The 16,204-nt window shown below is 47.7% G+C and overlaps 1 protein-coding gene across 8 annotated transcripts in view; it reads left to right on the top strand.

Moving 5' to 3' along the window:
- PDE4A (phosphodiesterase 4A) overlaps positions 1 to 16,204 on the top strand; it is a 490,724-nt gene that overhangs the window by 445,581 nt on the left and 28,939 nt on the right. For all 8 annotated transcript variants that reach the window (XM_063119318.1, XM_063119316.1, XM_063119324.1 and 5 more), the window contains one exon: positions 12,984 to 13,077. In XM_063119318.1, coding sequence (XP_062975388.1) covers positions 12,984 to 13,077 — 94 coding nt within the window. The remainder of the gene's footprint in view (positions 1 to 12,983; positions 13,078 to 16,204) is intronic.

A 16,204-nucleotide genomic window follows, 5' to 3' on the forward strand; every position in this document is an offset into this window, starting at 1 on the left:
AGAAACACAGAAAAGCAGCTTATTCTATTGCTGAATCGTGCCTACAGGTTGACAATATTTTTCTATGTTTAGTTTATAGGCCTTTCCAAATGATCATTTTATAGGACAACAAAAACATAGTTGATGCTCAGGATTCAGATATTGTTTCTTGTTTCCCCAGCCTTTAAACTGCAGTACACTGGGGGAAAGTAGTATACCAGGAAATTGTGATTCATTTACTCACTATCGTCGTGTTTTGGAATGCTGCCTGTACTGTAGCCGCACAAAACTTACCGGTACCTGTTACATAATGCTGATGATACGTGCAGGGCCGGCACTGCCATAGAGACAGCTCAGGTGGCGGCCTAGAGCGCCAAAGTAAGGGGGCGCCAAACGGCGCACCCGGATGCTGCTCTCCCACAGCGGCTCTGAGAGGGCAGCTTCCAGGCGCGCCGTTCTGAAGCTGCCTGCCCCCCAACCTCAGCGTCCTGGCTTCAAAGCCCGGTGCGGCTCCCGGCCGGGCACTGGCTTTGAAGACAGGACGCTGGGGTTGGGGGGCGGCTTCGGAATGGCATGCCCGGAAGCCGCTCTAGGAGAGCGGCTTCTGGGCGCATCGTTCCGAAGCCGCCCCCCCCAACCCCAGCGTCCTGGCTCCAAAGCCCGGAGCGGCTTCCAGCCGGGTGCTGGCTTCGAAGCCAGGACGCTGGGGCGGGGGGCGGCTTCAGAACGGCGCGCTCACCTGCCTAGGGTGCAAAATAGTCTGGCTATTTTGGATACGTTCAGTGACATATTGCAACTACCCCCACCCCATCCATTTGTTGTGATCGTAAGCACCACTCCTTCCCTCAAAGAGGGGACTTGCATCAAAAGTAAAGCTGAGAAGACCCATGTGGAGAAGCCTCATCAGTTTATTTCTCTCTTATACACAGACGGCAACTAGAGTTCAGACTTGGCTTTGAACTTCAGGGGAATTTCCTGCTGAGGTGAAATGGAAAAGGGACTTCCTCTAGACTTTGACCTTGAGTCTCGCCCATTTGAGTACCCTTACAAATCCCTTCTGAACAGTTTGCCCCTTTTTTGTATGCTGACCTTCGGTGTTGGGGGAAGTGGCAGTAGAGTTCCCCCCTTCAGCACACTTCACCCCATCCATTACTGGTAGATGGTGTATTATGCTGTTGGCCTTGAATCAGGGCCGAACTTCCCCCCGAAACCTAAAATGAGACAGGGATGTGCTTTCAGTTGTCCCCCTGGCCAACTCCACAAGAGTGCAGTCCTCAACATGTTTCTTCAGAGGTCTAATTGAGGTCAATGGGGCTTACTCCCTTGTAAAAGTGTGCTCAGGATTGCAACCATAATCTACCTTTCATCACTTTGAAACTGTTGCTGCTTATTCTATCCATGCTTGACAAAGGTGCACAACTCCTCACTAACCTTTCTTTCTGGTTCACCTTGTTTAATTTTCTTTTCTGTGTGCCAAACAAACCCAGTTCCTTCAGCCTTTCCTTGTAGGTTTTGCCTTTGAATCCTTTCTGGCTTGGCAATAAACTTCTTGAATTGTGCCCAGATCATGGGCCTTCTAATAAAATCTTACCAGTATTGAAAACAGCAGAGTTAGTTCTTCCTGGATCTTGGAAATAACTCTTATTAATGAAACCTAACATGATATTGACGCTTTCTACCTCACAAAATATCGCTTTGGGCCCATTTATACTTTTAGCAAAATTAAATAGTAAAGCCTTTTCCTGGACTGTATTACTTCAGACTTACCAGGAGTGGGTAGGGTTGTGTATTTGAATACTCTCTAACAAAAGAAACACCCTTCATGTAGCGTTGTCAGTGTGAAAGCTAAACTCAGCCCTTTGCCTTGACAGTTTTGTCTGTACAGAACGCTTTACCACTTGATTCTGATAAATGCATAAACTGGCCCCAGCTGAATTCACGTTCAATCTGTTATCAACTGTAATTCTTAAACCCTTATCAGAAGTGTTGCTCCTTAGCCAAATATCCTTAAAATGTTGAATTTTGTTTTTCATTCTTATGTGGACAAGCTTTATGTTTGTCCTTGGAGAATTTGGTTTTGTTCCTGTGTGCCCAACTATCCAGTTTTGGGAAACATTTTCAATTTTTAACCTATCCTTTCCATAATTTGGTGCCCTCCAGATGTTTTGAACTTCAACTCCTGTGAGCCCAAGCAAACATGGCCAGCAGCAAGGAATCCTGGGAATTATAGTCCAAAACATCTGGATGTATTCAGATTAGGGAAGGTTGCTTTAGGGTCTTTGCAATCCCTCACAATATACCAGTACTGAATCTCATTCTGATCTGATCCTTATCTATGTGTGATTTCTTCACCAAATTGCATATCCATTTTACAGAACTTTCTTCTAGTTATTCTCTCCCAAACTTCCTTGCAAGGATGTCATGAGGTATTCAGTCCTAAAAGAATTGTTTAAGTATATGATATCAACTAGGTTCCTTGTGCCTAAAAACATCACTTAATTTTTCAAAGAAGGAAGGCTAGGTTGGTTTAGGATTTGTTACAAAATCCAATTGACTGCCAATACTAAATTTTCTTCTGAATGTGTATGAATGTACTACTGTCTTTTCCAGCATAAAAGCTGCAGGTTCATAATTCTATGGGTTGTCCCCCACTTCCCTGCTTCGTTCATTTTGGGTTTTTTTAGTCTTGTAGGGACACAAATATTTTTCATGGATTTTCAGTTATGACAGTGATGATTTCTGAGGTAAACATTTTGGTGTACCAGAGGTGGAAAATCCAAATGTTACTTCCCCCCTACCAATTTGTGGCAATTGATATGGTATACAATCTTCCTGGACACTTATCTGCGCAACTACCATTAACATGAGTGGGTTATGTGCAAGAGCATCACTGTGCTGTTGTGCATCTTCTGTTAGTTTCAGCAGTGCTTGTGCAGGAGCCCTTCTTAGATTGTGCCCTATGACTGAGATTTGTCTCCCACTTTGCTACCCACAACAGTGCCCACAACCCAATGCCTCTGGAGATCCTTGGATAAAATGCTGCCCAACCCAGCTGATTCTGATTAATTCAGATTGTCTAGTATTTCTTGATGTTCTCCTTTATGATCCTGACCTATATTCAGTCCTTCAGCCTTCTGTCAGTGCCTCGCTTCTAAGTTGAGCAACTTCTCAAAAGCAGCGTTGTCCTTTGTAAACCACACACATACGGGACAAGACTAAAACACACACACACTCACACACTGGAATTTAGCTTGGTATATTCAAAAGTGGCCACTCTTTGGGCACCTTAGACACTTGTACCACTGGATTAAGGTCTGGTGTCAGCACATGACACCCCTGGGCAGCTGCTTGGGCAGCAGTGCCCCATAAGGGCCCACCGGCACTGATGCCTATTCTGGGGGGCCCTTCCTGTGCAGCTACAAGCTGCCATCTGCAAGCGGCTCCTGCCATATAACCTTGGGAGAGGAGTACACTTTGCTGAGGGCCTCCTCAAACCAAGAGCCAGCCCTAACTGGGTTGGCAGCCTTTGTCCAGGATTAACGAAGTACTGTGTGTGTGAGGCCTAACCCTCTTTGAAAGGCAAACAGTGGGAAAGGAAGGAGAAGTTGTGTGATGCTGTCACCTGGCCTGCTTGGCTGTGCCATAAACCTGCCTGGAAGTAGATGGATGAGGCAGATGTGGACAACATAGAGCAGAAGGTAAAAGAAAGGCTAGAGTTAATCCTGTCTAGGTGGAAATAGGTGGAGGCTTTTCTCCCAGTTTCAGATTGTGGGGCTATTTGTCACTGCCTCTGTCAAGGGGGTATGGGGAGACAGTTCCCCCAAACTTCAGTAGGAGTATATGCACTTCTCATCTCAGGAAAGAATGAGTTAAATCTAAGGGACTCTATCCTCTTATGGAGGGTTTCCCAGAGCCACGGTCCTCTGCTCTGAAGATGGGGGCAGTTGCTAAGGAGACTCTTGTTGCTATGGAGATAGCTCTGAGGCATAGCTGATTGGCTGCCAGGGATGACGAGGATGCCACTTCTGTTCCCCCCTTTCCCCCCTCCATTGTGGTTCCGCTACATGCAGCTTTTGAGGAAATGGGCTATGGAAAGCAGGAGGGGAGAGAGGGTTGGGTGTGGGGGAGATCGCTTTATTGAGAAAACAAAAGTACAATCAAAGGAGAGGAAGACGTTTGGGACAGGAGAACAATGAGAAAATAAACTGACTGATAGCCGTAGTGTGGAAGAGGTTGGGTCCCACCACACTCTGTGACATTGCAAGAGAGCTTGGGACACTCCAAGACGCAACCACTTTGTGTGATGGAATGTCTCAGGTGAACCCTGAATCCCACAAAACGGAGAAATAGGACAAGAGCTCTGTGCTGTACCGGTTTAGGTTTCTATCCTGCCAAAGGATAATTCCCATTCCCTCTCTTCACCCCCACCCTGAGAACTCCATCTTTAATTGTGAAAACTTGCAGTCACGCTGGAAATCCACTTACACTACCCCCACCAATATCCGCTCCACCACCCACTCACTCTTGAAGATGAACTGTGCTAATAGCTCAGTTCCTGCGTCTGGTAAAACAATGGGATCTAGGCCAAGTTCTCACAATCAGTAAGCCTGTGTCTTTGGATGGTACCACTTCAGACTGCAGATGGGTGTACACAAGGTGGAATGCAACCATGCAGAGGGGGAAATACTCCTGCACATAGAAAACTAGCATGTCAGGGAGAAGGATAGGCTAGAAGCTTTCTCCTTGGCATGCTAGTTTTCTGTGTTCATGAATTTAATTTAATTTTAGTTTTGCTGTAGGGAAGTGATAAGGAAATTCTGAAAATGCCCCTGTTGAAGCCCCTCAATTTGATGTGAATAAATTGCTCTGGACACATTCCTGACACTTTCCCTCTAGCCCCCCCGCCTTCGTGCCTCTAAAGAGAGGCACAGAAAGCCTCAAGGCTATCTTGATCTCTTGGCTCCTTATCTGCCAGGGTTGCGTGTTACTTGTTCAAGAGACACGTCTGCTTGTGTTTAGGAACCAAGCTGAGCAACATAGACTTAGAGACGCATCGTGTCAGCTATTTACCATGGAAAGCCCTCTGACTAGGCATTTCTGAAGGGTCAGAGCATACTCTGGAATTCCTCTCTCTCCTTGAGGTGCTATCAAAGAACAGAATGCAACATTTTGTACCAGTCGTAGGCTGCCAAAATATGGCATTGTTTTATGTCAGAATGGGTTTCTGCTTATGGAACATGTATGGGACTTGTGATCAGTCACAGGAGGGCAGAGGGAAAAGTATGACTTCATCAGAGCAACTCGGATGAAGTATAAATGTATGCTGATGTGGCTGATGGTTAGAGAGTCTCGGCCGTCAATTTGTACGAGGTAAGGGGCTGTCTCCTGTGCGCACAGTAATAAAGAGTCTCTGTTTCTGGACCGGTTGTGAAGTCGTCCCTTTCCTACCAGGTTAGGGGAATTTCCCTAACAGAAGCATTCCATCATGTGTAATGTGAAGTGATGCAACCCAGACACAGTTTGACTGCCTCATCTGCTGTTTGGGAGCATTAGGCCATGAGATTGCTACAGCTGATCATTTACCAAGTGGTAACCCTGTCATGGTGTGCATTCAATGACGTGGGAAGCTTGTTGTAGTTGTGTCTTGCCCACAAATTAAAAAAAACAAAACCACTCCTATTCTAGCCCTAGCGTCAGTGGCTAGAGGCATGTCATTTCTAGGTATCTGGGGTAATTACACTAGAGGAACAGGACTCCAATTCTAAAGGAAACTGGGCTAGGAAATAGCTGGTCACGCTCAGCATTGGGAAAAGACTGGAGTTCAGTGACATATGGGATCATGTATAAAAGATTATCTTTTTGAGTTTTCATCCAATGGGCCCTCATGTTGGAGAGGAGCAGATTCGAGACTAGAATACAAGATATTATTATTATTTACATTTATATACCGCCCCATAGCTGAAGCTCTCTGGGCAGTTTACAAAAGTTAAAAACAGTGAACATTAAAAACAAATATACAAAATTTAAAAGCATCAAAAGCATAAAATACAAACAAAAACACAATATCCATTTAAAAACAACTATTCTGGGATCAGTTAAAAAACTCAGCATATGCTGTTAAATGCTGTTAAATGCCTGGGAGAAGAGAAAAGTCTTGACCTGGTGCCAAAAAGATAACAATGTTGGCGTCAGGCGAGCCTCGTCAGGGAGATCATTCCATAATTGAGGGGCCACCACTGAAAAGGCCCTCTCCCTGGTTGCCATTCTCCCAGCTTCCCTCGGGGTAGGCACCCAGAGGAGGACCTTAGATGTTGAGCGTAGTGTATGGGTAGGTTCATGTCGGGAGAGGCGTTCCATCAGGTATTGTGGTCCCAAGCCATGAAAGGCTTTATAGGTTAAAACCAGCACCTTGAATTGGGCTCGGAAACATACAGGCAGCCAATGCAAGTGGGCCAGAATTGGTCTTATATGCTTGAACCTTCTGGTTGCAGTTATCAATCTGGGCGTTGCATTTTGCACAAGCTGCAGCTTCCAAACCGTCTTCAAAGGCAGCTCCACGTAGAGTCCATTGCAGTAATCTAATTTGGAGCTTAGCAGAGCGTAGACAACTGATGCTAGGTTATCCCTGTCCAGATAGGGGTGTAGCTGGACCACCAGCCGAAGCTGGTAGAAGGCACTCCATGCCACTGAGGCCACCTGAGCCTCAAGTGACAGAGATGGTTCTTCTCCAGACTCTGATGTACCCGCTTCCTGCCCCCACCTCACTCCATATACTTCCCCCCTGTTCTCCATCATAACGGTCAGTGCCCTCAGACAGGAGTGAGCAACTTGCAACCCTCAGCCTAATTTCAAAAGCCCTCTGCAAGCAATCAGTACAGACCTCTGGTAAGAGTGATTTCTTCGTCCCCTGGCAATTTGCTGGGCGAGGGTGGGGGGAAGGCAATGGCGTTGCCATCTTGACCTTTGTTCCGTGACACAGAGCAATCATGTTGTACAGGAAACTAAGGCCAAACTCACACATGTGTTATGAAGCACTTTGAGTTCTCACTTGGGAATCTTCCCTGGCTTCAGCTACTCCGCATTCACCACTATTCACAAGTTATTTTTTTTCTGGTTTAAATTTTGACACACAGGTGGTAGACTAAAAATACACTTCAGATAGAACACTTCCATCTGAAATGTGATTTAAAATCTACCTTCCTGCATGGCTATCAATTATTACCCTCCCCCCCACACGCACACACACAAATAAATGAATGCTTTTTAAACTGCATTTCTATCCTTCACACAAGCACATCAACAGCAGGACAGCAGCCCAGAAGCATTGAGGGGCTAACATAAAATCAGCTTAATGAGACTATTGGCATCAATATATGAAGTTTTATTGTTCGACCCTTTCAACTACCTGAATGTCTATTTCTCACTGTAGCCATTCCCTACCCCCAAAGTGGGAATCATGGTGAGTTACAGAAGCGTTAGATGAGATAAGGAAGCATAGAAAATTAAGAAGCTTGTGGTAAATTATTAGGAGCAGAGTGGGGTGTGTCTGTGTTGGGGTGGGCAAGTTGTAAACCCCTTGGATGTTTTGGCCAACAACTCCCATTATATCTCGCCATTGACTATGCTGGCTGATGGGAGTTGTAGGCCAAAACATCTAGAGAGCCACAAGTTGTCCATCCCCGGTGTATAAATATAGTTCAGCCTTCCTCAACCTTGTGTCCCCCAGATGTTTTAGACTTTAGCTCCCATTAGACCCAGCCAGAATGGCCAATGGTTAGGAATGCTGGGAGTTATACACCAAAACATCTGGAGGACTCCAGGTTGGGGGAGTCTGATATAGATATACAAATTCCCAATATTCCCTCACTCTGTAGTATGGCCAAGAAACAGAGCTTCCTACCTGCTATAAGGACGGGTGGTTTGCTGCCAAATAATAACGAGGAATTAGGTAGATGAATCTGTCATACAGCAGAAGGTGGGGTGAAGTTGGAGCCATTCCTGTGGCAGCTGTTTGCAACTCCACTCAAAAGTGTATTGCATCCAAGGGCCCAATTCCATGGACGTCTGTCTCCCAAAGCACTTTCCAGCCTTGTCCATAGATGGCTGTTCCATGTACCTTGTCCAAGGCAAGACCTGGTTGAAGCCATGTTCAACTGATTCTGTTCCAGGCTTGATGTATTGTTTCTAGCTAGGTTCACTTATGCAGAAAGAAGTTTGTACATACGAGATAACCTCCGAGTGGGTTAACTCTAAGGCTAAGGTTATTCCTAGACAGCAGGCACTCCGTTCTACTAATGGGTTACTGCAGCAGGCAACCAATGGTTTGGAAGGTATCTTGGAAAAAGGCAATTACCTTTCTCCGTCCAACCTTCTCCCTTCATGTGTTGCTAGTGGGCAGCTGTATGGTCATCTTCATCAGCCATGGGGCTTGTGGAGGACAGCCTGGCTTGCAGCACAGGCTCTCTGGAAATCAGAAGCAGTATCCCCAGACTGCTCCTTAAGAGCCATGTAGGCATAGAATCATAGAATAGCAGAGTTAGAAGGGGCCTACAAGGCCATCAAGTCCAACCCCCTGCTCAATGCAGGAATCCACCCTAAAGCATCCCTGACAGATGGTAGTCCAGCTGCCTCTTGAAGGCCTCTAGTGTGGGAGAGTCCACAACCTCCCTAGGCAACTGGTTCCATTGTCGTACTGCTCTAACAGTCAGGAAGTTTTTCCTGATGTCCAGCCGGAATCTGGCTTCCTGTAACTTGAGCCCGTTATTCCGTGTCCTGCACTCTGGGAGGATCGAGAAGAGATCCTGGCCCTCCTCTGTGGGACAACCTTTTAAGTATTTGAAGAGTGCTATCATGTCTCCCCTCAGTCTTCTCTTCTCCAGGCTAAACAGGCCCAGTTCTTTCAGTCTCTCTTCATAGGGCTTTGTTTCCAGACCCCTGATCATCCTGGTTGCCCTCCTCTGAACATGCTCCAACTTGTCTGCATCCTTCTTGAATTGTGGAGCCCAGAACTGGACGCAATACTCTAGATGAGGCCTAACCAGGGCCAAATGGAGAGGAACCAGTACCTCATGCGATTTGGAAGCTATACTTCTATTAATGCAGCCCAAAATAGCACTGGCCTTTCTTGCAGCCATATCGCACTGTTGGCTCCTATGCAGCTTGTGATCTAGCCCCAGATATGCTGCTAGTGCCTGCCTCTCCGCTGTGCTGTCTTCCACGTGCTCCCTTCTCACATAGGTAAGGAGCAATTACCGTCACTCATACATCTCCTCGTTTTGTTAATTTTGCATTCTGCCCTTCCTCCAAGAAGCCCAGAGCAGCGTGTTGACCTCACAACCTTCCCCAATCTGGTGCCCTCCAGACAGGTTGGACTACAGATCCCAGCACGGCTGGCTGGGGGGAGCTAGGAGTTAAAGTCCAACGATGTATCTGGAGGTCAACCACGTGGGGGAAGCTTCTGTAAGGAAAGGCCAATTTTTGAATTGGGGCAGGAAATGAAGGGGCACAGTGTCAGGGGCAGAATTTTCACATGGCCTGCTATGACGGAGTACGTGTGGAACTGGCAGGGAGCAGGCAGGACTGTCTGACTGCAGAGCTGCTGCTGCTGTGTGCCTGGGTGAGTCCAGGCACAGGAAGAAGTTTGTTGTGCTGGAAGGGAGCAGTGTGGGCCTTTGGATTGCGCTTCCGCATAAACACCTTGGCGCCCCTTAATCGAGAGCAGCTGCCCTCCCTGCACCCCTCCGCCCGGAAGGTGGCTTTTCCCTTTGGTTTCTCCCCGAGGCTGCTGCGGCGAGGCAGTCTATAGCATCACCCGTCTTGGCTGACGAGTTGATGAGTCACCTCAACCCTTCTGCCAGGGAGCAGCATCCGGGAGTTTTCTCAAGGACACAGTGGGTTTTGAAATGAGAGCAATGTCAGGCCCAGAACTGGGAAAGCGAGCCAGTCCGCCCTCCCCACCCCAAATACTTGGTGCTAGGTTCTTTGCCACCAGCTGCATGGAAAGGAATGGGGTTGAGGCCCAAGGGTTCTACATCAGGTAAAAAGAAGGTGGTCCAATGCAGGGTCACCAGACTTTGTTCCCCAACCCCCTCAAAAAACAACCCCAAAATAACTTCAGGCCAAGTGAGCCCACTCCACTTTCTTGATGTCCAATGAGTCCACCCCACTTTCTACCACGGGGAATGAAAACCTCTCACTGTTGGCTGCTTCCCGTACCAGCTTCCCATAGCCTGCCTGCCCCATTTCTTAGAAGGAATTGGAAATTGTCCGCTCTTCAGATTCCAGGTTAGCTGCCCCAGGAACGGTGCTTTTGTTACATGGGCAGTTGTTGTTGTTTGCAATGGTAGTCTGTGGGAGCAGCAAGCTTGAAGAACTGTCAAAATGTCCCTGGGAGAGATTGGGATGGGCTCAGCGCTTTCAGGTGTGTGGCCTCAGAGATAGAGAAAATGTTACGAATTTCGTGGAGGTTGGCGCCATGCTGCCTGGGATTGATGGGAGTTGGGTATTGTACCTCCCTTCATCTTTTTGGGAAGAGAAAGAGAAACCATCTGGTGCAGGAAGGAAGGTGGGCTTTGGCAAGAGCAGAGATTTAGTCTGGAAACCCGGTGGGGGGGGGCGGGGGGAAGGCACCTTTGTAAGAGTGAGAGGTGGCTATATCAACTTGCAAACCTCAAAGAAGAAACACATTGTTATGGGGAACGCAGGAGGAGAAGGGGCATGGGGGTCATATAGGGCCTGATCTTTACTAAATTCCATATGGGGGTGGGTGGCAGGATTGAGCGGAATTGGAAGGCAAAGTCAGCAGGTTTGGAGGGATGGGTCTGCCTGAGAGCCATGCACAAAGGTGTTCTTGAGGAAAGCTGGTTTTTTGCGGAGGTGCTGGTGGTGGTGGAGGAGGAGGAGGAGCAGAAGAAACCACTTGGAGCCTTTGAAGAGGCTGGAGCAAAAGCATTTAACGTGAAATAACTAGTGGAGCTGTGAGTCAAGATGGAGCTGAAGTAGCAGAGAGGTATGGGCAGAAGAGCAACGATGGGTTGAGCACCTAAGCAAACCATATGGGGCCCACAAGCCACATAGAGCCGATCTCATGCCCAGAAGCATCCTCTCTCCGTGTGCCCCCACCGCAATGGCATTTCACCAAATCTGTATCCAATTCGAAGTTATTCATTTACGGCAAACCTTGTTTTGATGAGATGGTGGCCATGGAGCAGGCCATATTGTGGGGTCCAGTGCCTTCCCTATTCTGTAGGAAGGTACCAAAGGCCATCTAGACTAGGGGTGTGCACGGACCCCCCGCTCCGCCCCGTGGGCCGATCCAAAAATTTCGGATCGGCCCGCGCCGCTCCGCCCATACTCCACTCCTCTTCACCGCGGAGCTCCGGCTCCGAATCGGAGCTCCGCAGTGGAGGGGAGTGATGCAAGGTAAGGCCGGGAGAGGAGGGCGGGGGGGGGTTTACTGGGCCCTGTCGCCGCCCACGCGTCGACGGCGGCAGAGCCCAGTAAGGGACCAAGGGGGAGGGGGGCCTTACCTGCCTCCGTCCGCGGTCCGTCGGCTTCTTCAATTGAGCCCGCGGTTCAGCCAGGAAGTCTGGGCCGCAAGTGCGGCCTAGACTTCCTGGTTGAACCGCGGGCTCAATTGAAGAAGGGGAGGGACAGTGGGCGGAGGCAGGTAAGGGAGAGGAGGGGGGGGTTACCGGGCCCTGCTGCTGTCGCCGCATGGTGACAGCGACAGCGGCAGGGCCCAGTAAACCCCACTTACCTTTCCGGTGGAGCTCCTGATCGAGGCGAAGGATCCGCCTTCACCTCGATCCTCTTCGCCACGCTCCGCCGGCCCCCCAATCCTCTTCGCCTCCGCCTTAAGGGGAGGTGAAGCACCCCGCTCCACTTCTAATTCGCCGGTCCGATTAGAAGCGGAGCACATCCCTAGTCTAGACCAGCCTCTTTGTGCCAGGGAGCAAGGCAAACATGGTCTGCAGTTCAGAGAGCTTCTAGCACAATCTACTCAGAAGTAAATTTCGCTATGCCCCATGAAGCTTATTCCGTTGTCATTGCATGGAAGATTTCAGCTTGCCCTCCATAAATGGCTTTCCGCGACAGCAATGGACTTGGGCTTCACCATCAAAGCGCTCTTGAAAGTCAGGTGTTTGTTTAGAGAGTCTATGCATGTTCACAAGGCATATCTTCATGCTCTGGGTTGTACTTGCACTAAAGCTCACATCATTCCTGGAAACAGCAGCAACGTATGCTCACAGATATGGCAGACAAGTTGTGTTGATGGAAGTGTGTGTGTTCTCATGAAGGTGCAGCAAAAATTTATATGCATACACAAGCTCACTTGTGCTGTTGAGATGCTCTGCCTCCATAACAGCATCTCCATGTCAGGAAAAGTTTGGATCCCAGCATACTTACATAAAAAATATGTCTACATCCAATGGAAGTGCATGTCACTAGAGCACTGGTTTTCAAGCTTCCCGCCTGCCTTCAGGAAAACCTTTTCCACGTAGATTTGTTTGCTAAGAAAACCCTGCATTTCAACTGTGGAATCCTCTTCTGAATCCCCATACATTATTAAGGGCTGTATTTAGTATGTATTCTAAAGTGTGCGCTCAGTTCACAACGGGTGCTGCTGGTTGAGCCCAGCTGCACCCTGCACAGTAAGAAAGTTGGAGAAGGTTGGAAGTGATAAATGCACTCATTTGCCACTGCTGATCTTCTCACTTAGAAACCCAAAGTTCCCTAGGCACACAGTTTAAAACTCACTGCACTAGAGCAATGAACACATTCAAGACGTAGCGTGCAGTAATTCTCACAGAGTCTATATTTACAAGCACATACAAAATGAGGCGCTCCATGAGAACACCCTCGTGCCTAGTGGAAGTCTTGTTCAGAGAAACACAATCGTGAGGTTTGTGCACTTACATACACATCCATTTGCACCAGTGTATATGACGATAAATCTATATTAACTCCCTGTCTCTCTCTCTCTCTCTCTCTTTCTCTGACAGTTCAAAAGAATGCTGAACCGTGAATTAACCCATCTCTCTGAAATGAGCCGCTCCGGAAACCAGGTCTCTGAATATATTTCCAACACCTTCTTAGGTGAGTGCAAAGGAGCCCTATCTCTGGATTGTCAAGACCCTTGCTGCTCTACCCATGTACACTGGCGTTTTTTTTGGTAAAATCCTTATTTACACAATGTTATAGACCAGGATTTGTTCTCCAGCTGGAAAAAGAATCAGACATCACCATCTACACATGAGACATTCCATTCAAACAGGATAAGGCAGTTTAGAAATTAAAAAGAAAACGATCTGCTACTCCATTAGAGCCTAATATAATTATCTTTCGTGCAGAAGTGCACCACAACGTTCGTATAACTGCCATCAATTTCTTTTCATTACACATAAGTGTCTCACAGTTTCACTCTTGGGATTATTAGATTTCTTAAAGTGTTCCTTCGAAAAGGGGCTACATTTTTCTGGGGGGGAACCATATATCGGAAAAATTATTAATTTAAATTGAATATCCCATGAGTACCTGATGATGTAGTAACAAATATGAAAGCTCTACATTTCTTTAATATTTCTGATAAAAAAAAAATCTGAGAGGACTTGAATTTTTGCTTGATAGAGATGTTATAGGTTTGCCATAAAACCTGTAATAATTTATCTCTTCAGTTCATTGTCATAACATTTGATTAAAATGTCTCTAAATCTTTCATTTTTGCCTGCATATCTTGATTGTGATCTGAAAACAGTCCTAATTCTTATCTGTTCTTCCAAGTCTAATAATGAACTAATCAATTTCTCCAAGATGTGTCTGTCTTCTGTTCAGGGATATCTCTTGATATTGTATTATTTTCCTTAGAGCTGAGACAAAGTGCTAATATTTCCACATGCATCCCTCCAAAAGTACCACCGCTTTCAGTGACTGGGGTGGGGTGGGTGGGTTATAAGGTAGCAAAAATATTCACTGGGGGAGGGATGGAGATCTCATTCTAGTTCCATGTGGTATCTCATAACTATGTCTGTGAGAATGTGCCCATGGTTGTATATTCAAATGCACATAGAATCATAGAATCATAGAATAGCAGAGTTGGAAGGGGTCTACAAGGCCATCGAGTCCAACCCCCTGCTCAATGCAGGAATCCACCCTCAAGCATCCCTGACAGATGGTTGTCCAGCTGCCTCTTGAAGGCCTCTAGTATGGGAGAGCCCACAACTTCCCTAGATAACTGGTTCCATTGTCGTACTGCTCTAACAGTCAGGAAGTTTTTCCTGATGTCCAGCCGGAATCTAGCTTCCTGTAACTTGAGCCCGTTATTCCGTGTCCTGCACTCTGGGAGGATCGAGAAGAGATCCTGGCCCTCCTCTGTGTGACAACCTTTTAAGTGTTTGAAGAGTGTTATCATGTCTCCCCTCCATCTTCTCTTCTCCAGGCTAAACATGCCCAGTTCTTTCAGTCTCTCTTCATAAGGCTTTGTTTCCAGACCCCTGATCAACCTGGTCGCCCTCCTCTGAACACGCTCCAGCTTGCATGCGTCCTTCTTGAATTGTGGAGCCCAGAACTGGACGCAATACTCCTGTAATGGGCTCAGAGAACGTCTACACCCACTACAGTGAAACTACTGCATAGAAGGACAAGGCACATCCCTGGTGCTGAGGCAGCATGGTTGCCTTGGCAACAGGGAGATTCCCGCCGCTCCCTACACCAATTTAAACCAAGGGCAACACATTGGCTTTGTTTGCCCTCCTTGATGTCATCATACAGTCAGCTTTGATTGGCTGGGATCACTGGGGAAGAAGAAAGCTCACTGAGAAAAAAAAAAGAAATGCCACCGCAGCAGCAGCAGGAAAATAGGCGCTGCAAATTGCTGCCAGCCCAAACAAGGTACCATTAGGCCAGGGCTGCACACTCTTTTTGGCCCCAAAGGGGTTGCACGCATGCATGCCCGCACACACAGTCGCATATACAATGATCTTGCACAAGATCTGAGGGAGGGGAGGCTGCTTTGGGGTCACTGAGGAAGAGAGAGGCTAACATCTCCGCCTCCCCTTCTAGTGGTTTCAGTGGGCATTGCCGCTTGTGTGTCTCCATTAGCATCTGGGGTGCAGGTTGTGCACCCCTGCGATGGGGCATATGAGGCAGGCAGGCAGGCAGGCAGGCAGGCAAACCCACACACAGAAGCACAATGGTGCTGAGGAGAACTGCATGCTGGGATAACTCTCCTTCCCAGTTGACCTGCCCAGCCATCAGAACAGCAGAGGTGACCGGACGTCAGAGCAGTTGGCCGCAGAGAAGGCCACCTGTTAGAGGTTGCAGGAAGTGCCCCTCAAAAGATCCCCCCTCCCCTTAAAGTTTTGAGAGTGAAACTTTGGTGAGGCTCTGTTTTTCCTCATTATCACCTAACTCCTTGATTCCTTCAGCCTTTTCCCCCCTTTTTCCTTTGTCTTGGTTAATAAACAATTGGTTTCAGCGTTTCTTGTTTCACAGTTAATTGTAACTGAGCTTTGCCAGGACTAGTAATCTTTTCTTTCTGTCCCAGAAAGTGCATATATGTGTAGGCAGTGCATAATTGCAGAGCCCAGCTAACCCCGTTTTGCCGAAATCTCCGCTGTCCAGCTGTGCTTTATCTATACTCATCTCAAATCCAGAACCAGATTATCTCTCTGCTTTGCCCAGGGTGGTCCAGCTGTGGGGGCCCTTTCTGGGTTCTGTCTCTCGTTTGGCGGGGGCCTTTCTGGCCACTGCCACAGAGTCTACATGCCCAGGTTTGACAGCCGGGTCATGCTCCATGAGGCTGGACAAGATAATGCCACAAGAGCAGTGCAATCCTGTACGTGCCTACTCAGAAGTCCATTCCATTGGATCCATTCAATGGGACTTAACTCCCAGTAAATGAGTATAGGATTGCAGCCTAAAGCTTCACTCTTGTGCACATTTACCTTCTGAGCACATCTCAATAAGGCTTACTTCCAAGTAAACATGCAAAGGATTGGCCTGCCAGGCACTTCAATATGTACACACCAGCATATGCAAACACCTCCCCTCCAAACGCTGCTATGTGCGCAAACGTAGCACCGCGCAAACTCACACCTCGCACTCTGCTGCATGACACTGTCGCGAAAGGCAAATTAACGTGCAGGCACCATGCTTGCGTATAGAAGCGTACGTGGCCGTGTGGATACTTTCGGAGTTGGAGGCCCCTCCATGTCCGTCTCCCCAA

Source organism: Elgaria multicarinata, chromosome 3, assembly GCF_023053635.1.
Source record: "Elgaria multicarinata webbii isolate HBS135686 ecotype San Diego chromosome 3, rElgMul1.1.pri, whole genome shotgun sequence".
Taxonomy (NCBI): Eukaryota; Metazoa; Chordata; class Lepidosauria; order Squamata; family Anguidae; genus Elgaria; species Elgaria multicarinata.